General features: G+C 39.6%; 1 protein-coding gene across 1 annotated transcript in view; it reads right to left on the reverse strand.

Moving 5' to 3' along the window:
- The window catches only part of LOC122786300 (CUB and sushi domain-containing protein 3-like), a 303,505-nt gene that overhangs the window by 173,054 nt on the left and 118,685 nt on the right, over positions 1-11,766 (reverse strand). Inside the window, exon 5 of the mRNA XM_044052500.1 lies at positions 4,851-5,048. Coding sequence (XP_043908435.1) covers positions 4,851-5,048 — 198 coding nt within the window. The remainder of the gene's footprint in view (positions 1-4,850; positions 5,049-11,766) is intronic.

Here is an 11,766-nt window from a genome sequence, read left to right on the forward strand (position 1 = left end):
ATCAGCCACGTCGAGGAGAGTTTATTCTTATGCATAAAAATCACATAAAGTGACGCAATTGAGCTGCAAGTGCACACCAACGATGGCCTCTCTGAATTACTCAAGTCACATGGACTAAAGTTGCTTTTGTTTGACGAACATATCTATGCCTGATGCCAACGTCACTGTAACTATATTTGTAAAGTGTGTTTTATCTTGCTGTTTGTTCCCGCACTTGAACCACAATGATTCCACGGCAACAGCAGGGAATTATGAGACCATAAAATTCATATTTACTCCTGAGGGTAATTTAAATTTCCTTGTCCTACTGGGCTGAGTATCTCCAAGACAGAATCCCAAATACAGAAAACGTGGTTGCCACAGAATAAAGATACTCGTGGTGTAAATACCCACTGACTTTGTGCACCCACAGCATGTTTTATTGCTGACAGCTTACAAGGAGAAAACAAGTGGCCTGCTGATTTTGCCTGTAATGTGTTTTGAACTTAAAGGTAAAGGCATGAATATGAATAACTTGAAAGAAATGAGTGAACAAAGTTTTCCATTCTCACTTCTTCTGTTTATGCTGAATGCTAAACAATTTGAGCAGAAATGTACAAGTCGCTCATGTTAATGTTAATATAATTGTGTGAATTAAAGGGGTAAATCAGAGAGTGGGTGTGGGGGGGAGGAGCGGCTGCACAATTTCGTTAGTATTGCTAAAAGCACTCTTTTGATTGCATGGTTGAATAATTGATAGAAAGCTATTATGGCTTAGTATGAATGCCTCCAGGTGCACCCCACCCCCGATTTACACCCCAACACACATGCAGAAGCACTCCAATGGATTTCTTTTTTTTGCTTGACGTGTGCATGTTAGTGTGAACGTATTAGTAGCTTAGCACCTCTTGGCCTAACTGACAGCATGACAGAGACATTGCTAATCCAGCACTGACAACTTGCCATTTTCCCCTCCACCTTTGTCCCTTCCGCTTCCCTGTCGCTTCTTAAACCCAAATTAACGCTCACTGCTAGGCAAGGTTGCACAAAAAAAGAACATTTATTGTACTGGTTTTAGTTGATGTTGTTGTGCAGAAAAAAGGCAAGGTTGACTGAAGACATAGGACCATTATAAACATCCTGTATGCTTTATATTAACAGTTTTGCTATCACGAGTACACTTTTTGTGTTGTGTTTGTGTTCTGGATTTTAATATTTGTAAAAGAAGACAAATATTTTACTTTAGCCTTTGACAAGCTGCTTTTTATTCCACCCTGTGTTGTGTTTTAATTTGCATTTGTATTTTATTTTAAAGTCAAAACAGGGTTTTAACCTCTTGACTCTAGCCTTTTCCTATTTTATTGCACCCCGTCTTGTGTTTTATTGTTTTATTTGCTTTTTTAATTGTATTTTCCTTTTATTGTGAAGAATGCTGAGCTGCAATCCTTGCATGAAACGTGCTATACAAATAAAGTTTATTATAATTTTTATTAAAAAAAAAATGTAAAGCAATGCTAATTAGTAATAGTTGCTTTAGAGATGAGTTGGAAATCTTTCAAATGTGACTTTTTGAAAAACAAATGAATAGAAATATGAAGGTGAAAAGCATCAAGGTTAGGTGTTAAACACCAGCTTTTTCCTTTTTTTGTGTGGCTCCACTCCACGGGGGAGTTCATCAAGTGAGAATAGCTCGTTATATTCTCTTTAATGTCTTCTTAAACTATCTTCCGACTTGTTAAACCTATATTCCAAATAAAGATCCACAGAGCTGTGTTTCCAGTTGTGTAGGTGAGTATATACTGGAGTAGATTCAGTCTCAGCGACAGTTGCTTGCCTTTTCTATGCCCTGTCATGTGTTTCCTAAGGGACTATTTTATTGTCACCAGTTTACAAATCTTTTCATAGCCTCCTGCACTTGGCAGGGAGGATGTTATTACAATAAACCAGATGTTGTCTCAGTAAAATGCCAATTTTCACAAATAGTGAGATACTGTGTGGGTAAAAGTAAGTATTCTCAAAAGAGCGGCTACACACAAAATGACAGTAAGCTTTTGTTTTTGTGTCAGTGACCCAGTGGTGTTGTTTTGAAACATCTCGCTGTTTTCACGAGATATCTGCTGATGCAAAAAAATTACCTCGTCTTTCTCATTGTTTGGTCCCATTTATTTGCTCATTTCGAGTTAATTAGTATCAGTTAAAGGGCAGAAGACATAAATGGGTTGATCTTAGATGTTTGCCTTGTTTGCCTTTTAAAAAATTCATTTTTTATAGTCAGTATCCAGGCTACTACTATATAGGAGCATTAAGTATCTGTCCTAATCTGTCTATCTGTCCCAATATCAACCCACTATTGCCACACCTGAATATCTGTTTCAGTTCCCACTGTGTCTCCTTGAACAGATTCCTAGGATTCATTGCTGCTGACTTGGACTCCAGCTCCAACAGCACTTTCCCAGAAGTTAATGCGATGCTGATTTACTGTACATCCATGTAGTTTCCAGTAATTGTCAACAATTAAGTGCCTCCTTTCCTTGCAGTGGTCCGAGGTATCTCTCTCTCTCTCTTGTTTATCACTTGTGCATCCATCACTAATGAACGCACAAACCATGAACTGAGTCCTCCAAAGTTCAACGCTGTGGATCTGCTCCCTCACTTCACAGGTGGTGATGTCTGGGCCCCTTTGAGGAGTGTAAGTGCCTTCCTCTGTGTGTTAAGGGATGTTGCCCTTCTGGATGACTGACTCTGTGTTGCTTATCAGATCTACGACTAGAATGCTTTCAGGTCGAGCGGCAAAGTTCAATCCCCTGACTAAATCACTCTCTGCCTGGGAACGCTCAGGTCACAGATGTCACTGGGATGACACATAGTGAGGTGAGAAGAGTTATTGATTGACCAACAGTGATCAAAAAAACATAGCAACATCCTATAATAAACTACAACTATAATAAAAAGTGGGAGGAAAATAAGGAAAAACATGGTATTTGGAAAAAATACTGAAGTTTTATTTTGGCACACACCTCAGCTCAGTGTGAAGCAGATGGATCAGAATCAGCATCTCCAAGTCACAGTTTCTTTGGTTTAATCGGTGGAAAAGAGTGTCTTGCACCCTCCGTTTAACCCTTCTGTTACCCTTCAGTCATCGCTGACAGGATTTGGCAACTCCTAGACCATTTGTGATATTTAGACAATTCAAAAACTTTGGACTGGCGATGTGTCCAGAGTGCACCCCGCCTTTTGTCCTATGTCAGCTGAGATTGACACAGCAACATGCGCAACCCTTGTGGAGGATAAAGTGGTAGAAAAGGCTCCAATCACAGACAAGATTCACCAGCGTCTCACGTGTTTGTGACGTCAGCTTCTCAGGACCGTGATTCCTAAACGGTTGAGTAACGGCCAGATATCGAAAGTTAAAGGTATCTTGGGAAAAGGAGCAGGAAGCGGCAGAAGCACTCACTCGTTGAACAATTTTTGACAACACTACAGCCATAAAATCAATATAAATCCAGGCAGCGTGATTATCTTGATGGTCATAAGAGGGTTAAGAGCAGCGACCAGCTCATGAAACAAAATGGGCTCAATCTCCAGTCAATATTTCATCCAAGAAATCAACAAATTGATACAAGCATTCCATACCAGTCAACTTAGATAGTCAGATTCTTAAAGTATCAAGATCACTCATTCAGTAAAAGGGACACAAGTATCCAGTGAAGTCCTCTTTGTGAATTACTTTAATATATGAATGCTTTTTAGTTTGTCCTCAAATTACCCACAAGCTCGCTATACGCTGCGCTCTCATTAAAGGCCTCTGCAGACGTAATCATTTTTTATGCAATTAATTAGCATGTTAATGTCCTTGCACCTGTATCCATTCAATGCAAGTGGAACCGTCCCCAAATGTCCCAGCGTACCGGAGAACGCTGCAGTGAGTGGCTTCATTTTGGCATTTTCTGTACAGCGAGTCAACGGGCTCACCGAAAACAAGCTTTTTAAAAAATGGGTGCCATATGGACTGGCAAAGTAAAACAATGAGCAGGCAACAGCTGAAGGCTGAATAAACATGCAGATTATGGGTGTGATTCTCATTAGGGGTGACTGCATGCAGCCTTCCGCATAAAACGGGACTAATTAGACAAATTCATTGAAAGTATTAACAATGTGTAATTTGTATTTAATTCAAACATAACCTACATTTATTTATAAGAGAAGAACAATAACGTGTATCTGTGATCTTACGTGCAATCAGCGATATGTCCATGTGCAAAGAATGAAGTAACTCCTCTTTAGAATACAGTGAAATACAACAAACTAGTAAATCCTTTCTATACCTATGCTGAAAAAAAAAACTCAGACCCTAACATCCACAATCCACATTTACCACTCTCCTACTCACACCTCATTATCATGTTTAGCATCAATATTACTGCACATGCCATTAACGAACCAAAACTACACAGGCATCTTTCTCTGACACACACACACACACACACACCAGAAATCACCAGAGGGTAACACATGATTTAAAGAATGACCGACAGAAAAATGCCCTTTGTTGGCATGGAGGGCCCGTATTTGTGTAACGACGCAGGGGTCCACTGTTGGATAGGTTGACGAGTACACACACACACACACACACACACACACACACACACACACACACACGTATGGTCTGTCTGTCTTTCTGTCTTTGTTACAAACACACAAACACATCATTTATATGAAAGATTTTCTTCCAAGATGATACAAAAATAACAAGCTATTCTCCACGATTTGTCCATTTTGGAGACAAGTTGTTCATTTTAGAAGAAAACATTTCATATTTCCGGTCACACGCCTACACATACACATACAAAAACAGGTGAAGTTGTCTGTACCTCGACAAATCGGAGCAGGAAAGTCCCAGACCGCTGAGTTTCCAGCATTGGTGATGCAGGTGAGCGTTGCATGGCCGTCGAGGACATATCCAGGAACACAGCTGTACCGAACACGGTCCCCCACAGCAAATCGGCCACCACCAGTAAGCACTGCTTTGGGTGGAACACCTGGGTTTCCACACGACGTACTGTGAAGTTCTGTAAGGAAAGAGGAGAAAGAGAAATGGGTGAGATGATGCATGCTTCTCCCTTAATTCAGTTGTCACGTGGCCGTATAATATAACCCAACTCTAGCACAGTGATGCATCAAATCTAGATATGAGGCCTCGTATCCACACACTGCAAAACATCATTTCATGGTCCAAAACAGCCTGTGACCTATTGTTGAAATTTATACCAAACTTACAGACAGCCAGATTCTTCAAATGTGGAGTTTTTTTTATTGGGAAAATTACTGATGATTCATACTGCCGTGGAAGACGGTTGTAAACAGACTCCCAGTGAGAGCGCACTAAAGTCAGCCTCTGTGAAAGCAACAGAGAAAATGTGGAAATATTTTATGGTGGATCACAGTATTTCTTCTCGATGCATTTACAGTTCTTTGCCTCAGATACGCGGCAGGTACAAGTTGTGCATATACTGTAAATATCCACATACACAAGCACACAAACAGCGGAGAGAAAAAAAGGGGGGAGAGGAAGAGAGGGAGGGAGGGGATAAGAGGTATAACAAGCCATAAACCAGGAAGTAGATGGGAGAACAGGGACCAACTCTGGTCTTATTGTTTGAACTTGATTGATATAACTATGAAACTCTTCAGACAGATGGGGGTTAGGGAGAAGGGGGTGAGGAAAAGGCGAGAGCAGAGACTCACAAAGAAGTGATGGGTAAAGCAAACTGAAGGCGAAGGATGCCCAACATGACAAATAGACCTATGAAAGATGGAGGGCAGAGGCAAGAAAGTTGATAAAGGCTGTCACCAGGAAACTTGAAAACCTTGCAGGTTTCAGCCCCTTAACCCTTAGAACACACAACATTTGGCTGTTTTTTTGTTTTTTTTAATACTATGTTTAAACGTGCAGTATATACAGAGGTCATAAGAATGTGCAATATTATATCCTTTTTCTCAGCACAACTTTTTTTTCCCCCACAAACTATATAAACACACCTGAGCAAAAAGTACTCAAAATGTTTAAAATTGGATTGAATTTGTGAAATATGGAAATAGGTCACAGTTCAAAGTTCAAACGCTCTATTTCTGTGACTTCTGCACAATTGTTGCTACTTTATATCACGACTAAAAATGAATCATAACTCTGACAACACATAAGAAGACAAAAAATGAATATGTGACCTATAAACACACACACCCAGGATGTCCATATAAGGAGTTGTGTATTATTCCCATGGCAATCTGGGGCACTAGGGGTTAAAACTACACATATTGACAGGATAATTGATCATTTTGCCATAAAAAAAAACAACTTGCTAAAATGAAAGACTACAATAAAAGTTTTTTTTTGTTTTTTAATTATGGTGTCATTCATTTGTAATGGCATGACTTAATTGCTGTGTTTTAATAAATGAAATCTGAAATCTTTGCAAAAGGTTTTTCAATTGGTTGCAATATAAAGGTTCACCCCTAGATGCCACTAAATCTCACTTTTCCTTTCAGTGATTCTTTGACTGGCTCTCCTTGATTCATTGAAACAACGACTTTCCACTCATACGTCTTCAGTTACACTGTCTCTTCCCCTCTCTACATCTATATTCCCACTGTCGTCACGTTGCCGATAATTACTTGGAGGGTAATGAATTCCTTCATTGACGCAAATACACAGTCATTCACTTTGAATAAATCTCGCCACCTTTTTCTTGTTAGCATCCGTCTTTTAAACGAGCGGCTCCACGAGACCAAAGCTCATGAGTCATATAAAAATAGATATCACAAAAGACAGAAATAGCTGAATAACCAAAATTATTTTGCCTGGGAATGATTTTTCTTTGCAGAAAAAAAAAACACACAGCGTCCCCTTCATGTGCTTTAATTGGCCGATACAAAGTTTCAGTTTACAGTTTTCTTAAGAGGGTATACTAAATCCTTGGTGCTCACCAAGCGTGGTCAGCATACTGTATATGAGAGAGGAAAATCGTTTCGCTAAAGACCCTATATAACCCCCTCTCACCTCCATCGTCCTTATCTCCACACAGACACAGTTTGAGAAAGGCACACTTGGAAACAAGCACACACACATAGACATCCATAACCAGGGTCATCCATCACAGCGTTAAACCCCCCTGTGCTGCTATTCTGTCTGGATGTCAGGTTGGCCTAGTGTTCTGACCGGTTGGCCTATCGATTTTGCCAGACAGTGTGGCCCGACTCAGTGTCAGGATGTTTGTTGCTCATTGCCCTAACAGACACACACACACACGCACACACTTACATAAACAGTTCATACACACATGGGTTCCTGGAGACGTTTTTAAAAAAGGGAGAGTGAACTTGTAAAGATTCAGAAATGGTGGGAGAGCTGGGGGTCTTCCAAAGGGAATGGAATAAGTTGTCCATTCAGGCTGCCGTATCAGCACAAAATGGCATCCATAAAGGAACGCCAAGTATAAATATAAGGCTTGTTCTAAAGCCACAAAAAGCAAAAATCTTTTATTTTATACTTGTACAAACTAGTATACTCCATTTCTGCCAAAAGACACTTGTAAATGTTACACACTGGACCTTTAAATCAGGAGAGCAAAGATACATAAACAAAAGTAAAACACTTAATGTTATTAAAATATTAACAATTAAATGTAAAGGGGGAAAGGGACCTCAACATTTTAATGTGCACCATTAAAAGGAAACAATGGATATGATATTTCAATATATTAAATCATTGATGAATGAAAGAGCCTCACACTTTATAATTCCAGTGCCGACTGTTTGTGTAACACACATGTTCTCTGTCGGGTGTAATTGGTATACTTTCAGATTCAGAAGCTGACCATTTTAAACGATGTGATTTTAAATGAGGGTATATTTTAATGCACAACTCAGAAGGAGACTCTCTGCGTCTTAAACCTAAAACAGACACATTTGTTTAAAGGCGAGACCTTAGTTTAACACCACCACTTAAAAGCATACACTCGTGCCTCTCATTTTGCCCTGCGTGAGAAAAAGTGAGATTAATCACTGTAATGAAAGCACAGCACTGAGCAGCGGGATAAAAGGAGGGATCATTACAAAGAGCAATTTATCATCATATTTAAAAAAAAAAAAAAAAGAAAGAAGAAAGAATCCCTTTTGAAGTCTGACTGAAAGTGAAACTAACAAGGTTTTCTTTTTGCTGGATGTAGCTGTTGCTCATTTATTTGCATTATTGTGCTTGAAGATTCATATACTGTAGTATTGTCGTTGTTGTGATATCAACATTTCTGAGTCCACAAGCAGTTGTTGGTGGTGTGTAACATTGCAAGCAAAAGGTGCGCCAAGCAGGAGACAACAGTTAGAGACACCAGATGTTGTGAGACGTGTTGATGGAGAGGCCTAAACGCCTTAACTCTACTCACTGCACCCAAATCTAAGCACGTTCACAACAATCTCCTGGTCATGTTTTCATTCCAGCACCTTAAGCAACCAAAACACCGTGGTGTCGATATGCATGCCTAATCTTTGCATTGAGACGTGAGCTCATACGTGTTTGAGGTTTTTAGAATTGTACAAAGGCAACTTATGAGGTATGATCCTGGTAAATACAACCTACTGTAAATCAGAAACACAGACCGCTGCTGCACCTCTCAGCCAAACCACTCTTCATCAGCGCCATCCATCTTATTTTCATTCTCCCCATGTCTGTACTCACATCATATCTTTTTCAGAAAATGTTTCCCCGGCTTTATTTTCACTTCTCACCTCTCGTCTTCCTTCTTACACCCTTGTGTTTCTGCTACTTTTGCCCTTTGCTTTCCTCTCTGACTCCAATATGCCCTGTTTTTAAACCGCCACCTTCCCTCCTCTCCGTCAATGTCCCTTTCTGTTACACTCCACCCATCCCCTCCCTCCCGTTCCTCCTCTCTCTCCTCCTCCACTGAAAACTTTGATGGTTTGCCAGCTCCTGTTCTGTCCATACCCCTACATCACCTTCTGTGCATCCCCCCGAATCCTCCCGTATTTTTTTCTCTGCCGAGCTCATTGTGAACGTCACATGCTTTCATTACAGTAGTTTATTCAGTAGCCAGTGGCTACACCACATTCATTTTCACAGTTTATTGCCGACTGCCCTTTCTGATTTATTCTCTTTAAGCCTGACTTCTTCCTCCTCTCCATTTTCTCTTTATCTGTCTATCTATCTCTGCTTCTCGTTCCCTATCTCTGTCTCTCCCCGGTTTACCATAACCATGATTTCAGTCTCAGCTGCTTCATTACAAGCTGCTGCTTTTATGGACCATCTGTAGAACTATCTGCATTTGTCACACACACATGCTCACTGACAAAAACACACATAGCGGCACAAAAAAAGAAGAAGGCTTGCATGAATGCAGAGCAGACACCAGCACATAGCTATTCTGTCTAACCCTCCACACACACACACGCGCACACCGAGCCATTTACCTGGCTTTTATTTCTCCCTAGATAAGCAATTACAGTTGAGTCCAGGTACAGGGAGCATGAGACAGAGAGGAAAGATGCAAGATGGGAGAACAGAACTAAGCAGCGATAGGAGAGTAATAGAAAAGGGGATGCTGCCATTTAAGAGTTTTGAGTAAGACGGATGACACTGCAGGCGGGAGGACTGGCGACAGGCAGAGAGGGACAACGGCGACACAGAGCGACACAGAAAAGAGGACAGAAGTGTGAAAGAGAGGCAGAGACAGAGAGGGATGATTCAACCACTTTTGGGGGGTTTGCACCGCTGTCAGCACTAACTTTCATAAAAGATTAATCAAGGACGAAAAGCAGAGAGTTTCCCTTTTTAGAAGAAACACCTATGTACAACTGTGAAAAATCATCTTTTCAAGATGAGAAAGGTTTATAAGAACTGTAACAGAGTAAAGGGACGGGTTCTGAGGTCTGTAACCCACTGATATGTGTTCTGGGACACTTAGATCCATAAAAAGGTTCCACTGGCTGTCAGCTGCTTGTCAGTGTGATTTATTTAACTCTGACCAACTCTTTTTATAGACTTGTGAAGAACTTGTGTCATAAAACACGTTTTTAGTCCAGTAGGTTAATGAAATTTTATGTAAGTTGTACATCATTGTGTGTGTGTGTCTGTGGTAAAATAATAGCTAGAAGCTTAGTTTCACATTGTCAATTACAATATAGATCCCACTTTATCTTCTCCAATAATTCTTATTTTTGATAATGTGTATTTGCCTGTGTGTTCAAATATTATTTCTTTAATATTATTATTTGTCTATCCTTCACTCTACAGACAAAGCTCAATTCTTTCTGTGGATTATTTGCTTTTACATCCAAGGGTTTATTTTTTCATATAGATATCTGATGTAAGATATGTCACAGTCATTTATTTACATCAAAAAAAAGAAAAAGAAAATGACAACTCGGGGAAAAATAACGTGTTTCAACCACGATCAAGACTTAAGAGACTACACTGCAATGTTCTGCTTCCATATACACTGTGTGTGCACTGCAGATGTTTTTGAAAGTTACAATTTACTTTGCAAAACAACACACAACAAAGCAGAGCTGATGTTCTGGAGGTTAAAGCAGTGTTTTGCACTGAATTGTTTTGCTTCTTCTTGAACGATAACACTTTCATATTTGTTGTTTTGACAGTGAGGATGCTAACCACAAACAGTCCCTCCGCTGTTAAGAGTTGCTGTCGAACTGTCAAGAAACTAGCGCTCGTACTTTTTAGTCTTCTTTCAAGCAACTTTTGTATAAAAGAGAAATAGAAAGACGAGATATCCACCATTTGGAAAAGTGCAACAACAAATGATCGCCGGACAGATGGATGGATAATCGATTACGAAATGAATCGTCAACTATTTTGAGAACTGATTAATCAGCTTTTTTCATTATTAAAACAAGATTTCTGATTGTTTCAGCTTCTTAAATGTGAATATTTTCTTCATTTCTTTGGTCCATATAACAAAGAAATCATTAAAAGTGAATCGTTTTGGTTTGTGGACAAAAATAAGACATTTGAGAGCCTCATTATTTCCAGGTTTGACAAACACCAATCAACATTTTTTAACATTTTCTGACATCTCAGGATCGATTATTTGAGAAAATAATCAACAGATTCATCGATTATGAAAGTCATCGTAAGTTGCAGCACTAATGAAAACCTAAGAAAAAGTAGAGAATATTGCTTTCATGCAGGATACTTTGAAGCCAGAGCCTTTTTCTTTTCTCTTGTAAATACAAGACAGGTCTTTATCATATTTCACGACATTTTCAAACGCATCATTTGCACTTCACTAATTTTGTGAGGATCTCGATGGGAAATTTCGACATTATAACATTCACAAAGGTCAAACTGTATTAGCATTTGCTTGGGCTTCAGGTTCACTTTGTCTCCTCTGAGGGAAGAGCAGGAATGGAACTCACTAATGAACCACGCACATGCATTAGACTTGCAACTCCCCTCAGAAACACCTTTTGATTGGTAGCTGCATGGAGACGGTGTAATTATAAGTAATTGTCATTAATTATGAAGAGAAACTGGACTAATTGGCAGCAGAAGGTGTGTCTCTCTCTCTCGCACACACAGTGAGACAGAGAGGCAGAGGAAAAAGAAAGCAATACTGGTAAAAAAAATAATAAAAACACTTTCCATTAGATTATCTGGCTGCTGTAAAGACCATTCAACACACACACACACACACACATCTGTGGCACTCATGATTATAGCTTCTTGTGGAGATCAGACATTATGAAATCAGAGCAGCA

Source organism: Solea senegalensis, linkage group LG20, assembly GCF_019176455.1.
Source record: "Solea senegalensis isolate Sse05_10M linkage group LG20, IFAPA_SoseM_1, whole genome shotgun sequence".
In the NCBI taxonomy this organism is placed as follows: Eukaryota; Metazoa; Chordata; class Actinopteri; order Pleuronectiformes; family Soleidae; genus Solea; species Solea senegalensis.